The sequence below is a fragment of the Poeciliopsis prolifica genome, unplaced genomic scaffold (genome assembly GCF_027474105.1).
Source record: "Poeciliopsis prolifica strain line A6 unplaced genomic scaffold, Auburn_PproV2 SCAFFOLD021, whole genome shotgun sequence".
NCBI classification, from domain to species: domain Eukaryota; kingdom Metazoa; phylum Chordata; class Actinopteri; order Cyprinodontiformes; family Poeciliidae; genus Poeciliopsis; species Poeciliopsis prolifica.
This window is the reverse complement of record NW_026562396.1, coordinates 2,225,862-2,245,064: the sequence shown is the minus strand read 5'-3', so window position 1 is coordinate 2,245,064 and position 19,203 is coordinate 2,225,862. Positions and strand designations below refer to the sequence as shown.

The 19,203-nt window shown below is 39.1% G+C and overlaps 1 protein-coding gene across 2 annotated transcripts in view; it reads right to left on the bottom strand.

Annotated features, from left to right (window-relative positions):
• The window catches only part of rasa3 (RAS p21 protein activator 3), a 40,313-nt gene that overhangs the window by 11,965 nt on the left and 9,145 nt on the right, over window positions 1-19,203 (bottom strand). For both annotated transcript variants that reach the window (XM_055045074.1, XM_055045075.1), the window contains exons 2-9: window positions 16,495-16,612; window positions 12,635-12,738; window positions 10,358-10,452; window positions 6,231-6,307; window positions 1,699-1,779; window positions 1,536-1,608; window positions 229-302; window positions 44-148 (exon numbers count right to left, since the gene is read on the bottom strand). In XM_055045074.1, the coding sequence (XP_054901049.1) occupies window positions 44-148; window positions 229-302; window positions 1,536-1,608; window positions 1,699-1,779; window positions 6,231-6,307; window positions 10,358-10,452; window positions 12,635-12,738; window positions 16,495-16,612 (727 nt within the window). The remainder of the gene's footprint in view (window positions 1-43; window positions 149-228; window positions 303-1,535; window positions 1,609-1,698; window positions 1,780-6,230; window positions 6,308-10,357; window positions 10,453-12,634; window positions 12,739-16,494; window positions 16,613-19,203) is intronic.

Sequence of the window (19,203 nt, the reverse complement as noted above, 5' to 3'; positions counted from 1 at the left end):
TGCATCATATGGACTCAGAGTGATAGAAATTTGTCCGTCTCACCAGGCATCATGCACTCCAGCTTGGCCCAAAACCCGCAGAGGGACTCGCACCCCACCCAGGAACTCGTCCCCAAACTTCAGGTTGCTGGCATTCCACAGATCCACCCTGAACACAAGCAATATGTTGTTCCTGGAACTCAAAGTGAAAAGTCTTGTTTAAATACATCACGACAGCAAAAGGCTCACCTCAGAGCCAGTTTGTCGACGTCCTCCTCTTCAACATCAAACTGTCTCTTCGTGTAGCTCAGTGGCCGCGTAACCTACAAACATGCATCAAATTAAGATCCAAAGATCAACCACTACATTTGAGAGATTCAGGAAGTCTAAACATGTCAGATAAGACTTTTGTCATGATCCACGTTGATAAAACAGCAAAAAAAAAAAAAAAGCATAGTTAAGGGATACAAAGATTAGAGATGGGCTGCATATCTGCATCGGTGAGACACAGAAGAGAGGATTTGATCAGAAAACATCTGTAGATCTGTACATGTGGCAATTAGAAAGAAATAAGATGGTCTTGTTAGTAATCAATGGGCCAGATTGTTTGGTTTGTCTGAATCAATCATTCTCTTGTCCAGCTGGAGCTGCAGCGCGGAGGCCAGAGGGCGGAGCAGAAGAAAAATGTCAGTGCAGCACTGCAGCAAGCAAGGGTCAACAGGGACAGAGTGAATATAACAGTATTTAATGTATTATGCAGAAACATAAAAATAAATATAACTACTTTTTGTAAAACGAAATCCTTTATGCAGATTTTTTATCATGACTTTAATTTCAAACTGAATGTTTTCCACATTAAAGACTTAATCATTTAAAATGTATTTGTATTTTCTTCATAGTTGCTACAACAGTCGTTAAGACCTACTAATTTTTTTGTATGACCACATCAGCGTCTCATATTGTGAAATACTGGAGCACAGTACAGATGTGCTTCAGCATTTCTGTCTTTCTCTGTCTTTCTGTCTGATCTCTGTCTTTATATTGTGTTATGTTGCAGAAGAGAAAAATGAAAGATACAGTGTGAAGTTCTCCACACCAAAGCAATGCATACAATGAACCTAAGACGAGCCAAATATTAATGTGCTGTTCAAGGACAGGGTTACGGTCAATTTAAAACTCTTAAATCTTAGATACTGTTGTAGAGACACAAAGAAATGCAAATTATCTAGTTCACAATGTTTTAAAGTGACCTAATTTTTTTCTAAAGTGTGAAAAAAAAAACTAAAATAAAAAAAAAACATTGGGCCTACGCCTAATGTGGCATCACAGTAATGTATCCCCCAATCGGTTGGCTGGGTTGTTTGACCCAGGAGGGGTGCGGTCAGTTGTCTGGATCGCTTCTACAATGGAAAAGTGACCCATAGACTGGGTCCAACATGACGAATTAAACAGCAAGTCCAACATTTTTGTTTTAAATTCTTGTGTCACTGCAATGAAACTTGTTATTTTTACTCAGGGTTTCTGGACCTGTAAAGAGCAAATTTATCTTAACCTACCTCAAAGTAGAAAGTTTCTTCAAACTGGGGATTGTTGGTTTTCCTCTTAACCTTGGTCTTCTTGGCCTCTGACCTGAGTTACAGAACAAATGCAAAGAAACACATAAAACATTGCTCTCCCAATTCAGACCAGTGATAAATATAAAACTACAGCCAGGCTCACCTTGAAGGACCGAGTAAGGATACAGCAGCGTAGGGATCACACTGTCCATTGACGATTGGAAGGCCTTGGCACTCCAACACTCTGTTAAAAATAGATGTTAACACATCAGCACAACACTAGTCTCACGTTGTCTGCATCAGATCTTAGCGGGTTAAGTGGTTCAGAATTCCTCCTGAAGACCCTTAAATCAATATTTAATTTCATATTATTACACAGTTAAAAGTATGATGAAACAGTAATGGGCTGTGCAGTTTCCACTGGGAATTAAAGGCGAATCATGGCCTTCTGCAGAGCTTTTTGGCTCCCTGGCTCCCACATATGATCTCTGTACTTCCATCAATCCTCTTGTACAGCAGAAGACAGAATATCGTGACAGGAAACAAGATGATAACAAAGTCCCTGCTATCTGTGCAGCGAAGAGATAGATTAGAGCTGTGAGCTTCCAATCTTACACTGTCTGCTCTGAAGACTGGTGTATAATCACTTTATTAATAGATAACACTGGAGCTGTGGTGAGTTCATGTGCTAAAAATGGCTTAACTCAGCTTTATTATGTAAAATCCTGATAAAATTGAGTCTGGATAAATCCCACAGTCACTCACAATGGCAACACAATTCAAAAGTACTTAAAGCGAGACTAGAATCGGCCCCCAGTTACAAAAAAGGGCCTTAACTTTGTGCAGTCCAACCTCCTCAAAGACAATGCTGGACAAGCAAACAGTGACTAACAACGTCACTATGTGTCTGCAGGAGAGAAGAAAAAACTGCTTCCTTTCTCAATTAATACAACAACAAAAAAAATAATCTGGAGGCTTCGAGAGACTATTATATCCACTCGTCTGCATTCGTCTCACTTCAAGCATGTAACACGTTTAGAAAAAAAAGCTTTTTGACGGCACTGATTTAAATTTTTTTACTTAATGCTATGCAGCCTTATGTTGTTGTAAAAATACCCATCTTTCACTTCTATGCATGTGTCACAAATACTTTGAGTGTCTGCCTGTCTGTATAGAGGTTGACCTGCTGCACCCTGACATCATGCTGTAAGGGGATTAGCGCTCAAACAGGGCACCCCGGAGGGCCAATCACTTCCTGTGTGTCACTGGCACCACGAGTCACACAACATGACGAATTAAACAGCAAATTACAGAGCTTCCCAGAGCTGAACTGACACACATGAGCAGCTTGGACACTCCTCCTGGCACACACACACACACACACACACACACACCCACCCCCGCACACACACACACACACACACACACACACACACACGCACACGCACACACACGTCTGTAATAAGGAGGAAGGTGTGTGCCTGGTTAAGCTTGGCTATTGCTGGAGCACTTCCTGTCCAGTAAGCTGGTTTATATAACCCCTGCTTGGCCTACAATACATGCAGCCTCCTCTTTCTGTCATCACGGCCGTGAGCTCTGACAGACCAGACAGCCAAGCAGACTTGTTTGTTATAGTCAACATTACTCATTCGAGGCTAATGTGCTTCTGCACCCACAGTTCCTGTCAGAGACAATTACTCAAAGAAGAAAAAAAAAAGAGGTGAAGAATTACTTTATAGCTTCTCAGCTACTTTCAACAAACCAGCAATTATAAAGAACGCTTGATAATGGGTCAGTGTCGCCATGTCACATTCATGAGAGCAGCAACCTCCAGCACATAGATCTTTTTTTCATGTATCACTTTTTAAAAATTATTATTTAGCAGCAAAACACAAGAAGTAAATGCTGGAGAAAGTTATTATTTTTTTTCGGTGGGGGCGACAGGGCAGAAGACTGAAGCAAAAACCTCAGCAGGAAGGGGAACTTAGTTGAGTCAGTGACATTTGTGGTTGAGAGTTGGAAAACGAAAACGAAATCTAAAGCAATCTACAGTAAACGAAACTCACAAGACACTAAGATCCAAACTATGACGAGGCTTGAAAAATCAGCACCATACTGTAACTCATCAAGAAAAGAGAAAGACAAGACACATTTTATATACTGGAAAATCAAAATCTTTATCCATCACTTGAAAGTCTAACTTCAAAATGCAAAAAGGAGAAATAGAAGCAAGAGATGTTGAAGCTGACAAATGATTGAAACTGCTTCTAAAGACAAGCAGAATGTTCTTTATCTGATCCAGATGTTAAGGTAATTAGTCTGAAAGAAATCAAAATTAGGCTTTTCAGTCATTTCTTGACAGTACACTGATGGTACTGACAAGAGGTCTTCTCAGTTGTGCTGCCAAATCCAGTACAGTTTTGTTTTTTGGGAGGCTTTGGAGACTTCTAGCACTGTTTTTTAACTTACTGATAAATAGCTTGGTAGAATGAATTGAATTTAAAAAATTGGCTTCAGGTTTTCTTTATAAATTCACAACAACATTGGTTTAAGCAGTGAAGCTATACTAAAAAAAAAAACAAACGAAGACTCCTTCATTCAAGGGGACCTTGAAATTTCTCAGAGCCTGAAACATTCAAAGCACAAAGATGAAAATAACACCAAGCGAAAATGTCACTCACTGTTTCATGACGTATCATTAACAATGACTTTTCAGGTATGTTTTTCTGCATTTTGCATTAAGAAGTTTTTGCCAAAGTAAGTTTACGTATTGCCTGAAAATCAAATATGTAACATAAAAAGTCAAAAGTGTATTATGAACAATTAGATATGATCATTTTTCATACATGGAATTCAATGTTTGACAGGGCAATGGCTAAATGGTACGTTTGATGGCTGCACAATTAGGAAAACATGCAACTGAGATACTACTGTTGAACACTGCAATATATAAACCTACATTTTCCCCAGTTTTTCTCAGCATCTCCTTATGTTTATTGTCATAAGGCTCCCTTCACTGAATTAGTCCCTCCAACTGTAGTGTTGGAGGGACTGTAGTCTGTAGTGATTAGCAAACTATACACTGATATTGTAGTGAAGTTCATTTGTTGTACAGCTCTGACACTGTGCTATAATATCAAAGCTTAACACACAGCACTTATTTCAAAACGAGAAACAACTGCTGCTGCTGCTGCTGCTGCTGCTGCGCTGCTGCTGCTGCTGCTGCTGCGGTTGTGGTTTCTCAAATCGGTTAATGCTTGATTTACATGCGTTTGTGCTAACAAACGCCCCAAACCCGAAGCAACCACTGTTACCTTTAAAAAAATATTTTTCAATTATGAACACATCTTGAAAGGGAATAGTGATATAAACTGAAATATTGCTATATTTTGTCTAATGGCTTGAGAAAGGCAGCCATGTTGAGAAAATGTTCCTTTCATTAACGCTGTGCTGGAGGGTGGTTGTTTATCCAATTCCCATTTGGATTTGGATAAATGCTCAAAATGTTCAATTTCAAAAGTTCAATCTTCAAAGATTTATATGCTCATAAAGTTTAAAAACAGGACATAAATACTTTATAATTATTTTCACTTTGATAGTCTCTGTTTGGCCCTTTCTAATCATTAAGACAACAAAAAATGCAGTGGTAAAGCTTCACAAACATTAATGTTGCTCTTTTTAACAGCATGAACAAACATTTCTAAAGCACCAAGACAAAATCATAATCACCAGACTCAAAGTTGGCAGACATTAGAGATATTCTAAGCATTGGTAATTTGCATATCCCAAAATAATTCCTCAATGTGGCTTCAAAGAGTAAAGGTATTATTTCTATTAAGAGAAAACGAATCTAAATATGCAAATGTGACAATCAAATGTTGAAGACATCACGTCTGTGGCTGATTCAGTTCTGAATGAGCCCACATGTGTGAATGATTTCTTTGGTTTGTGGAGCTGAATGCTCGAAGCAGCTCTTTCGCCTCGCTCTCACGTGTCTTCCTAGAGAAATCTGACGAGATGACCTGCTGCTCTTCGCTCTAAGCTCCTTACCAATATCTCATCTGGGAGCAGAGCCACACTGGCTCATCATCAAACCTCTTTACTGCTTGTTGCAGAAGCACACACTAACACACAATAACCCATCAATGGCTGTGTCATTCATCCCATTCATCCCAGTTCCTCTGGAATATACAAATAAACAATCACACCTTACGCACACACAGAGCACATTTGTGATTTCTAAACAACACATTTTAAAAAACGTTGAAGTCTTATAATTATTCCCAATCCCAATTTCCAGTCATAAGGCCATGCAGTGCAAAAGCAAAATAAAACGTTCTGCAGCAAATCCAAAGCTTGCTGTTTCAAGCATCACTATATGCAGCACAGCAAGCATAAATCACTGCTGGGAACCTTACAGAAACACGAGGAGCTGGAAGACCGCACTCGGATCTTGCATTGTTGCCTTCAATTTTCCATTATGAGCAATAACAGTGGTAAGAAAATCAAAATGTAATGATAAAATGGTATTGCAATGCAGAGAACTGGGGGTTCAATGTGACTGAACTGGACTGTTAAAAAAATTGCGACTTATGTTTTAAAAATTAACAAAATTATATTTTAAACAATTGCTAAGTAATAAAACAGAGACAGTATGACAAAGAATGAGAATGTTTTTTATGTGTGTGGACTCACCGTGTGGCCAGTTTATGATTGACCACTCCACTGTCGGTGATAACTTCACTCAGCCGCAGCTCAAGGTGTACTTTTCCCTGTAAGACACACAAACACAATCCAACTTCTAAATTAGTTCATGTTGTAAGGCATGTGAGGCAGAAATAGACTTTGAATATCCAGATAACATCCTCAACCCCTTTTTGAACCTTTTTGTCTCCTGCACTGCTCTTATTGTCCCCTTTACTATCAGTATTTTAACACAACATTGGACCTGGAAGCACACAAAGAAGACATCCTGAGTCCAGGACCCTCTTCTCTTCAGATCACCCTAAAAGGATTTAGTTCTGACAGACGGCCATTTTGGACTGGATCATTACCCTGTTGATCCATTTTTTTTGTAGAGAAAATAAAATTTTTATGTATAATGTCCAGCTGTTTTACAGGGTCCATTATGCTATACGCTATAGCAACACTTTCAGGACCTTTAGGAAATCAGCAGGCCCACAGCATGATAGATCCTCCACCAAAATGAACAGCTTGTATGAACACTTTCATCTTATGTTTCACACTAGATCTACCTTTAGTATTTATTCTCAAAAAGGTCAAAAATCAAGCTAATTTTACCAAAGGTCATGTTAAAGTTCAAGCAGCATTTGTCAAATACCACATGTTTACATTTGTGATGGTAGGATAGAAATGGCATTTTCATTGCATATTTACCCAAATAAGCGGAGCATGTAGCAGATGTCGTATCATGGTTTTTATTTATTTAAAGTGCCACTCTTTGCTGCTATTGTCCAACATTTTATTTTACTGAATTACAGAATAAATTCACAGTTAACTGCGATGCATATCTAAAATTTTTGTTCTGAAAATGTCCTGATTTTAATTTATTTTTATTCTTTCTACATCCCTACAAAGCATGCCAATAATTGTGGCACAGCATTGATATTTATTATCATCGAATCTAATAACACCATGCAGCATTTTCTAATCTACAGACTTGTTTTCATGTTGTGAGGCGCTCAATTAAACACAGTTTTAAGCTTGTCATAAAACACCGCGAAGCGCGCTGTCATGCTGATGAAGAAATCATTTAACACGCCTCCAGATAATATTTCTACTCTCAAGACTTGTGAGTCTCTGTTTGGTTCTTTATTAATCAAAGCTACTCAGCTGTAAACAAGCGGTAATCCCCCCCCCTGACAGTGGAGCAGAATAACTGTGGCTGGTCATCATGCTGGAGATATTTTCCTTCTGAAGTGATTGGATTAATGACATAATGACAGTGTAGTGGTGCAGCTGTCTAGAAAAGCTCCATTAATTAACAGCATCAGTATGCAAACTCACAGGCGTTACTGCTTCTGGGAGATTCAAACGGAGGGAATAAACACACACACACGCACGCATGCACAGGCCAAACAATGCGTCCTCTATTGAAGAGAGAAGAGAGACACTCTATCTTCCTACTTCATTTGATCCATGTCCTTCGCTTTTCTCTCAGAGCTGTGTGTCTCTCACGCATCCTTCCTCTTCCCCAGCTCCACGGATGAATGTGTCTCTGTTTCAGATTGCTGCTCTGGGGCTACACACACCCATCTGTCTGCAGATGTTACTGCTCACTGTTCACTCTGTGTGTCTGCGAGTGCGGGTGACTGACAGTGCTGAATAGTGAATGGCAGAAAATGTTGCACACGCAGCCAACAAAGCACGATGAATGAAAGTGGCGAAAAGGCACTCAGCACTTCATAACTTGAAGAGTTTTTTGGAAGCTGCAAGCACATGTGTCGTCTTAATTGTTTTTTGGGAGGTATTTTTTTATGTTTAAAACCAATTTATGGGTTGCATTTTGGTTTAAGACCAAGATAGTTTAACCCCAGACGATTTATCTGCAAATTAAACCTTAATTCGCCCAAAAAAAATTAAATACAATAAAAAATAAAAAAAAACAATGGCAATTGTTCAAAATGTAGCCAGTTTAATGTTTGGAAAAAATATTTAATCAGAAAAAAAATGTCCTTTTATTTTTGCTGAAAGCCTTTTGTCCTTTCAATGCTCGGACTTACAACCAGCACAGCTCCCAAAAGCCCACGACGGAGTGCAAAAGTACAACGTAACCTCCTACTTATGTGCACTACTTGGTTTGTACTCGTTTTCCGAACATGTCACACAATATTGTTGAGTTTGAATATCTTGCCTGTTCTTAAATTACAGGTTTGCACAGTTAACACTTGTTAACATATTGAAATTTGCAATTTTGTATTTATGTTTATTTCAAAGTTCATGTCCTCTGAGTCAGGTAGTCATTTCTACTGAGTGTTATTACAGCGTATGTGTGTGTGTGTGTGCAGAAGGTGGGCTGCTTGTTTATAGACATAAATTTCTCAACAACATTGCACTTTACCAGCTGTTGGACCAAAAAGGAGAGTTATGTATTTATACTATTATTTAATCCTTATTGCAAACAACTACAATTGGATCAAATCACATACTTGAATAGTTTTAGTTTTTATTTTGCGAAGGTAGAAAAACAGGATACGGTTGGAGGAAGATGCAAAAATACTGAAATTTCCTCCTACTGATGCTGCGTTACCAACAGCTACAGAGATGTCTGAGGCTTTACGATGTCTTTTTGTTCAGCATGACAGCAAAGGCTGGAGTTCAATATGCAGTTCAAGACTGGTTTGAATGTTACATTCTAACAAATTCTAATTTGGTTGTAATCAGATCTCTCTGAATGGAAAAGGATATAAACTTGGCCTCTTTCAAGATCATCTATCCAGAAGGTTTTGCATGTTTCCTCTTCTACTCATGAACAGAAAGTGACAAAGGTCAGTGGATGTTTTTTTTTTTTTAATTATTATTTCCACAGAAAACACAGAGATCCAGGTGACTTTGACCCTGCAGGTTTGAATGTTTCAGGTGCACACAGACTGTGTTTGTTTGGGTTCTGTCCCGACTCCCAACATTAACAAACACAGACACAGTGTCGTACAAATACACACATGCATATCCAGGGCGAGGCACTGAGTGATTCCTGCTCTGATATGGGAAATTCAGAAGAAATTGTTTGAGTTGTGTGAAATATTTTAGCTTTTTTTTTTTTTTTGCGATGTTTAAAGTGACTTTCTGATAACAGAAAGTCACTTTAAAATGACATGAGGTGAATTTATAGCTTTATAAATACGCTACAAGCACATGGCCCAGTTAAGAATAAAGTTCAGTTGAATAAATTGCTCTTCTCCAGCTATTTTAAAGAAACGAAAGATTTCTCCAAAGTTAAGGAGTGACAACCTCAGGAGCCTTTTTTCTAATGGAAGTTTAACAGAGAAGCTGGAAGGATAATTGAAAAAAAAATCAAAAGCAGCAGAAATACAAATCTGTCATGTAAGCAGGCCCAAAGCGCTGCATGATAATAATGCAGTTTAGATCAACTGTGACTTTCACTGGAACCCGGCGACTAGAAATCATGAAACAGGAGGATGTGCCAGTTAAGTTTTGGTTGGCTGCTGCTGTATCCGGAGCTTTAGCCTCTGTTGTCAGTCATCAGCAGTGTGATGATCACTGTGATCATCACAGGCTGACGGTAACAAAGCACCTAAAGATCCCGCTTAAAACGAGTTCTTTGCCAACATGACTTAACACTAGTTCTTTCCTTTCTTCAGATGTGTGCTATTTGTATTTTTTTATGATGTTTTGTCAGCTACAATTTACTTGACAGCTGTCTTTGGATGTGTTTTTTAGAACGACTTTTTTTTTTGTCATAGTTACAAATGTAGCTGTGTGAAAGAAATGTCGAAAATTGTCAGGTTAAAGACAAAAAAATGAAAGAAAAATCTGCCAAAGTACGCAAAAAATCTTCCATATATCATGATGAACACCACATAAGTGCAGGAAAGCCTAGGGACTCAGAAGTAAAATAAAAGTAAATTTCAGACTCAGAGATTTTACACAGAGATCATGCACTTGGTGTTCACTGAAAAACGCTGGTCAAAAACTACAGGAGTGAATACATTTGACATATTAATGTCATACTTTTCCATCCAAGTATAAAAAAAACAACCATGGATTCTTTGTGATAGGAAAAACAAAGAGGAAAAAGTCGGTGTTTGGAAAGCTTGATTCTGTTTTCTCTCTGTACTGACCTGCACTTCTGAGTCAGCGCTGACAGGCTGCAGCTGGAACCAGGTGTCTTTCCCATGGTATTTTTGCAGGTCCTCTTTCTTCACAGCAACTTTGCCTACACACACACACACACACATGCACATACGTCAGCAAAGAAAGACAAATGGGCTCCAAACGCGACTCACTTTATGCTTTCCAAAACGGCCTACGTGTTCAGATTTAATCTACAGCAAAAGCTCGACAAAGGCCCACGCACAGCGCTCACATGTCTGCTCACGCTCTGTAAATCCTCACACATCCATCCATCCATCTCTGCGTAACCCAAACAGCCACCTGAAGAAGAAATACACACAAACATGCACTGTGGTGGCCTGGAGATAACCCCAGGAAGTAAATCGTACCACCTGCAATCATTCACAGCTCACACACAGTCAGGGCGGAGTTGTGAAGATATGTCAGCTTGCGGTAAGTGATCAAACCCACTTAGATTCCTAGAGTCACACCGACACGCCCGAAACCACTGAGAAACGTCCACTCATCGCAAACACACAGGGATTATTAATATAACAGAGCAATGACAGGTCAAAGGTCACACAGAAAAATCAACTGGTAAATTATTATTCCTCTATTATTGCAGTGGGAGAGATAAACACCGGAAAATTAGCTGCAGTGTTTCATGGAGGTATTATCATTTTGGCTATTTACTGAGCTTTTCGTTTTCCAGTTCCAGTTGTATAGTTGAGTACTTACTGGATTTTCTTCTTGCTGTTTTCTAAACATCAAGGCAAATCTGCCTTCATTGACTTGTACATATGTTCTCATGTTTTTCCCCATTTTTAAAAGTGACACACCATAAGTACACCCAATGGAAGCTACAAGTTTTAGTATTTAAAAATTCCTAGACACACTGATCAACCTTACAAATAAACAAAATTTATTTTTACACCAAATATAGCATGTTTTCCTATTTTTTCAGTATAAAATAATACATCTTAGATGTATGTTTTACCCATGACATCACAACAAAACCAAAGTAACAGTAAATGTGGGAGATGATGTAGTGCTTGGAAAGTCAAAAACTTTAACTAAACACTTTTAGATCATTTTAAGTCACTTTTTGAAACTTATTTTTATTTTATGGCATTTAATTGAAGCCTGATACTATATAATCTTTCAGCTTTTCAACTTTTTTATTCTATTTACTTATTACTACTATTTTTTGTAATATTATTTTTTCTCTCTTTCTCTTTTCTTCTACCTAATTCATTGTGTTCTTATTTTTATGCAGCACTTTGGTGCAATTTTAAACCTGTGCTACATCAAGAAAATTGGCATTGACATTAAAATTGAAACAAATTTCAATATGTCATCACAGAAGGCCAATCAAGCTAAAGCTATCTCCCAGTTCTGCTTTTTTCTGCATCATGAAACTGTACCAGACAAAAACAAAAAACAAAACTATTAACCTCTCTAAAAGTTAAATATCATCTTGGTTGGAATCTTGTCATTTTCTTCCTGCTTACCCGAAAGAATTTTTATTTTTATTTTGCGAACTCCACTATGTCATGTCTGCACATGGTTTGCTGGAGAGAAACCAAAGCTCACAACTGTGCTTGCAGCCGTCTTGCTGACTCAGGTTGGCTGCTTTAATGAGAGGTACTGTGAGGCTAGAGAATTTAAAGTTTCGAGCTTGTTAGCACTGGTAGGAGCTGCTGAGGGTGCAATGCCTCCAGTATACTGACATCAGTTGGATCCTGAACAAAGAGAAACGTGAGCGACTGCAGGAACCTCTGAGCGACGAGACTGTAAACCTCCAGACGTCTTTTATTTTTAGCCCCATTCCAGCAATGAAACATCTTTGACTCAGCGTGCTGCCATGAGGACAGAGGCCGGCGTCCAATTAGATCTCGTCTGGGTGTAAACACCTGTTGGCAGCCAATCAGTTCTCAAGAAGAGAAGCCTGACTCGGTCAGACAGGGTGTAATTATTGGCAGTGATTATTCTCAGGGCCGAGGGGTGATCGCATGTGATGAGTGAATAAAACTCATACTATAAAATATTCTGAAATAAAAATCAATTAAATAAGAAGGGGATTACGTTGTGTTTAATGAGTTGATTCATTTTTTGTGTCCTACTAGAAGAAAAAAAAATCGCCATTTTTAGCTTTAGCTGCTACAAAACACAATCATCTACGACTAGAGTGATTCTTCACTGCAAGTCGATTTTCAAGCTGGGCATTAGATGATAAAGGGGCTGAAAAGGAGGGCATTAAACGGAGAGATGAGCTTATGCCTCACCAATGCTGGAGTCCCTCCTGAATACGTCCCTGTCGAAAATGTAGAAGGAGAGATGTCTGAAGCTGCGCGGGATCTCGCAGTAGAAATCCTCCCCGTAGAAAGGACTGCAGGAAAGAGACAGACCGGGGTCAGAAACTCGTACAACTTATGACTTTATTAAAGAGCAATCAGTGAGTTAACGTCGTTCTTCCTCTTACAATGTTTGCTGTGTGACATCTTGAATGAGAAGCTGCAGTTTCCAGAAAGTAGCACAGCTTGGTATGTTTAATCTTATCTTTTCAAAAGTTTTTAAGACCAAAGTTTAAACAAACAATTGAAAACAAACCAAAATGAAGATAATGGTGGTGATTTGGAACTGCCGTTATGTGGAAGTTTTTCCTGTCAATTGAGCTGGGAGACGCGCATGTGAACCACAGACCCAGAGACGGTTTTCTCACTCAGAATAAATTATTCCTTCAGATTTAATTTCAAATTTAGTTGGAAACCACTTTCTTTAAAGCACAGAGAGACCGACACACTGTTGTGTAAAAAAGGACTTTATTCAGAATATCATGATCACTCAATGCCTCATAGTTTTACTCTCATTACTTTCTGTGTAGTTCTGTTCTTTTTTGTATTTGTTTAATATGGTCAAATTTGGTAATATTGTTTTCATTATTAAGGAAATTATTCCAGTGGCAAGCTCTAATACTAAGTTGCGTTATTGTTGTTTATTTTTGATTGATATACAAAACCTAATTTGTTCCTTGGTTAAGAAACGTTCTATGATCCCAGAAAGGACATTTGTCCTTCAGATCATTTTAACAAGTAATGAGACTCATTCATTTCATTCATGAGATGAGTAAACACTGGAGCAGCACGTTTTATTGAATCATCGTCTCAATTTTAATGTGTGCAATCATATAATCCCAAAGAACTGATTGCATGCAATAGTTTTGAAGGATGTCAGGTGCCGCACTTTCACAATCTACATGTCAATAATAAATTTGGCCAATTTAAAAGCCGTCATCTGATGCAATGCTTTGTGATGTGGCTTAATAATAATTGCTTTTATCATTGCGATATTCAGCAACAATATTGTGATATGTTTTACTTAAATTGTGCACCCGTACCTTATTCATTACAGGCTGTTTCCGCTATGACTACCATCATTTATTATTTTTTTAACTTCCTGAAACATTTGATCTAACCAGGAGTTTTTCATCTGCGTTTTCGGAACAGGTCTTTTTTACTGGGTGAAGGGCGACACATGCCTCTGTCCACCACAACAGTAACGTCCATGTCGCAACGAAAAACAACAAAATCAGCGTGATGCAGCATTAATCTTAAAATGCTACAGTGACTGCAGGCGGAAAGCTGGTGTGTGATGAGCAACCCTTGACAGTCAGTCGTTCACATAAAACAATCTGAAAAACGATATTTCAGAACACCAATGCTGCAAAATTTTACAATGATAACAGAAGTCTTCAATATGTCCACGTAGGTTGACAAATTTGGATAATTCGGTTGAAAAACGCTGATATGTTTTTCAGCAAGCATTGTAGGATGAAACTACTGTGTTTGCAAATTGTGTAATTTAAAGATAACAGGTATTATGACAAGCAGATGAGCACAGAGCTGAGGATAAGATGCTGAGACATGAGAAATGTTTGGTTTCCCCCCCTACTACAAAACTGCACATTTAGTTCATTCCAAAGGTCCTTCCTCCCAAACAGGGATGTTTTTGGGGTAGATTTTTTTTTCCACTTTTATTTGGTGCTGGTTCCTGTGGTGGAATCAGGACCAGGAAATGAAGGAGGGAGAAGCGAAACCCAAGAAATCTATTCACGTCCTTCAAAAGGAGAAAAATCGTATTTCTGCCATCAAACACAAGTGGCCGAGTCTCGTCAGTTAAAGTTCAGTCAAGAATCACCAGGTTAATCTGTAAACAGCTCCTGCGTCTGTAACATTTTCTTCCCATCCTGGTGAGTGGGAGTGCCCTCAGCTAGCATTCAGGGTGTCGGTACACTTTCACTTTTGTGTAAACACCCCAACCACATCCTTGTCAACATTCGGACATGATTGATTCGGTCAATTAATCACCTCCTACGTGAAAAATGATGCCCACAGGTATGTCTTTAAAAGAATCAGTAGGAAGAAAAGGGATTTTTCAGCCTGTTTGCCTGTTTGTCACTGCTGGCTGGAAGGCTCAGCGCCTCACATGAATGACAACCGCAGAAATCACAGCAATAAGGATCTCGTGAGCCAAGCCCTCGGGGCAGCTGCTGTTGCTAATTATCGATGTCTTCCGCTGCATGGCGGACGTGAAGACAGAGAGAGGAGAAGATGAGTGAATGGGAAGGAGCATGACTACACTTATCAATGATCTAGCAATTAAATGCATTGGAACTCTTGCTATTTGGCCATTTTATTTCATTTTCTCTAAGAGATACCTGAAAAAGCTCATGTTCATCATCTGTTTTGACAACTGTTTTTTGTTTTTCACTTTATTAAAGACTTGCATATTTTACTATTGAGTCAAATAATAAAAAGATTCCAGAAATATAATCCAAGCTTTCTGCTACTTTGACTTTGACTTTTTTCTGTATCGACCACACTAAGCAATGCGCACCAAAAGACTAAAAGGGCGATTTTACTGTAATTTTGGACTAACACTATTGCTGTATCCTCATGGTCAATTTAACTCTTAACAGCGGTATTAATAATAACAACATGCTAATGGTAATAATGAAGTTATAACATGTAAGTGTGTATCATTCACTGTTAGAAAACATGAGCTGAAAATGTAACTGATCACGAGAAAAATTTGATGTCTTGTTACGTTTGTGTATAAAGTCTCTACTTTCTTCTTTCTTAACAGAATGATTCTGTGGCGGCAGCGCAGCTAAGCATCACATGTAGAAGAATAGTCTTTTTGCGCCCCAGCGTTGTCCGGATGAGCAAAATTTAGCTATAAAAACAATAACATGCAGGGGGTCTATATTTGTAAATATGATTGTGATTAAGTCAGTGCCTCACCAGTTCTGAATCTCACCGCACGTCACTGCTGATAGCCTGACTTATTACACGGCAAATGTATCAACTCCCATCATTACCGCATCATGAGCAGAACAGTGAGTTTGATGGCGGGGTTTTGCCATCAAACCTTAGCATTGTGGGAATTTCATACTGACCCAACACTAATTAAATCACAACGTTTATAAACACCAAAACCAAAGTGCTGCTTTTATTGCTCTCAAAAGTTTCCACAGTATCCTCCATCTAGCTTCAGAGAAGATGGGAGGATGTACTTCATAATTTAAAAATGATTACAGTTTCAAACAACAGAAACACAGAGCAGCTGCAGCCCAGCACACAGTGAAAGTGTGAGCAGATTCAGAGCTCGCTGGATTTAAAGCTTGTGATGCATGAAGATGATGGCAATCTAACATGTGATTCAGTTTCTGCGCTGCTACAGTTTCTGTCAGCTTTTTAGCTGGAAAGTTTTCTACTTCTTGCATCTCCTGCTCTCTGTTGATTAGGCCAATATCCTGGGAGGCAGATTTCTAATAAAATAACCTTTAGATGTTGCTGTAACAACTCTTTGTTTGAGTTCAGATACCAAGTATTGAAATCCCTTTGTTGCACGATACAAAAACAGAACCGTTTGGTGCATCTTTTGATCTAAGAAAATCGAGTTCATAAATATTAGCAAACCTTAATTAAATATAATTAAATTAAGTGACAAAACTACATCCCAATTATTGTCGGGATGGCAATGCCATGCTATTCTATTGTCCTATTTTTTTCTTGCATTTATATGAAAAAAATTTATTTTTCTTAATTATTTTTGCATAATTAAAAGAAAGATTTGAACGCACCAAAGTGACTTTTCCACAATTTTGGTCCTGAAGACCTCTTCTTGGTCCAGGTTGACGGTGCAGTAGCAGTCCCTCATCCTGTTGGGTCCTGGATATGGAGGAATGTTTTTTGCTTCCCCTGCACAAACAAAAAGAGATCGAGTGAGATTCATTTATGTGCCGTAGAGGCAAAGATAATGTGTTTATTCAGGCTTCCCATGATAACTCATTTTCAGAACACTAAAAGCAAACAAAGCATAAAAAATAAATGGAATTATGCAAGTTCACACCTATTCATGCTACAAGAGTGAGTGTGCGCGTGTGTGTGTGTGTGCGTGCGTGTGTGTGTGCGTGTGTGCATGTGTGTGTGTGTGTGTGTGCGTGTGTGCGTGTGTGTGGGGGTGTGCGTGCGTGCGTGTGTGTGTGTGCGTGTGTGTGTGTGCGTGCGTGTGTGTGTGTGTGTGTGTGTGTGCGTGCGTGCGTGCGTGTGTGTGTGTGTGTGTGTGTGTGTGTGTGATCGGATCTTTTTTCAATCCCACCACCAAACCTGGCAGCACGATAAATGAGATTACCTCTGCCAAGGTGGCTCCTTTTACATCTCACACACATATCATACCAGGGTCTCCCAGAGACGCAGCGAGCAGAAGGACACGTGAACAGGCGTGAGTTTCCGCTGCGCTGCTCAGATCTGTGAATGAAGGAATCTGCGTGGGACATTTCCTGAAATCTTCGGTCTCAATCTGCTCGTCAGACATGTGTGACAGACAGCACTCCCTTTTACAAAAATGCTGTCCTGCCACCCACTGCGACAGACATATGCACACACACACAACGCAAAGGTGGTGCCGCAGTCCTGCAGGACCAATATATTCTGCTCCATGAAGCTGCGGTCCCAGTGCTCTACTCCTTGTTGTGTTTCTCTTCGCCCTGAAGACCCACAGGACTCTGCAGTCTTTAGTTACACATGTGTTAACTAACCATGTCAGTGTTTGCTCCAATAACGCGCCATCTGGACAGGAATCCGATGCAGCTTTGTCTCGCCATCTTACTTTTGCCGTTAAAAGACTTAAAGAACAACAGAGACAGAAAGGAACCAAACACTCAGGGATCATAAACGATTCTAATATTCAGATCATTTCTTCTTCTTTTAATCATACATTCAGCCGACTCAGCTACCCCAAAGCTACGGAGGCTTAATGTGGAATAGTGAAAAAAGTTAAATAACCTAATCATTTTAATTCAGTGAGCAAAGACACCACCGCTTCACCATATTAACACGATGATTTCAAACAAATCTAATTATTTTTGTTGGAAACAATTAACACAGACTTGAGCTCAGGTTAGTTTTAGTATCTGTTTTCATGTAAATGTTCTTATTGCTCTGTAATAAGTTTACTGCGGAGCAACAAAAGGAAAAACAGTATGGCATAAAATTATTCCAAAATAGTGTGGTTTTTTTTTATATTCAGGGGGAAGTTTTAGCATTGTTCTTTCTGCTAGCTAGTCTGGAGTGTGCAGCCAATACAAGATAAAACATCTTCCACTTCAACATGTTCCCTGTTGTCTCACGGAAATGACTTATTTTTGCCTTTTTGAAACTAACTTTAAAAATGTGGCATGCACTGGTGACAGATGTATAGTTAGTTGAATCCTATTTTGAAAACAATGGCCACAGATAAACCTATGAGCCCCTATCTTGTGTCCTGCAAGCAAACAAAGCAAGGCAAAAACATTAAACCGGTTTGCTAAGAAAAATATTCGGTTGTTGCAACAGGAAACAGTGGGCCTGGACTCAGTTGCAGGCCCCAGCAGCTGAAACCAAAGTGGAAAGGAGGGGGAAAAGTTTACATTTGACACTGGAGAGCCCGCTGTGAAAAACCAAGACAGACAATCTGCTCATGGATTATAGAAGTAATTTGTCCTACACTCTGATTTATCGGATCCATTGGACTTTTCAATCACTTTGCAAACTCATAGAGACAAATTAAAGATCTTTTATTAGACATGTTCCGCCAGTCTTTTAATATGCTATGATATTTTAGTTTAGGATTTTCTGTGTCTTGCATGTTATCACAGTACCGGTTGAATCCTTCAGAGATGAGGTAAAACACGTCCAAGGACGGAGGTGAGTAGTTTCATATGTGGAAACGCAACACATCATTTTAAGGGTTTGGATAAAACCCGGGGTTTATTTACATATTAGTTCCAGGCTGACAAAACACCTTTAACAAGATAAAATTTCTATTGTTAGTTTCACATTCGCTAAAATGACAAAACAGAACAGAAAGAGATAATGCAATCAGACCGACAAGACGCATTGTTTACAGAATACAGCGCAGTAGACAAACGTGAAACCAAAGTGAGAGAAACGGAGGGGATAAACTGCGCTCTGAGCATTATGATGGCTTCCCTGGAGGCTGAGTAAAGCCCCGGGCGAATTATTACACAACAGTTCCTGAACAACAGTCATTCACAAATGAACCGGACACCTGAGCTGCGCAGCGTGACACACACTTCATTGCTTCAACTTGCAGACTGCAGCTCTTACGTGGGAGATGACGTTACTCTCTCTTATCTCTGCTTCACCTCTTCATTTCCCTGTTTTTAGATCCTCGTCATCTCTGCTTTTCTTTCATCTGTTTTCCAATTTTTATTCTCCAACAAGTTAATCCCTCTCATTCATTCTATGCTCTCAAATTCCCTTTAACCGGAGGTTTTTTTTTTTGTTCT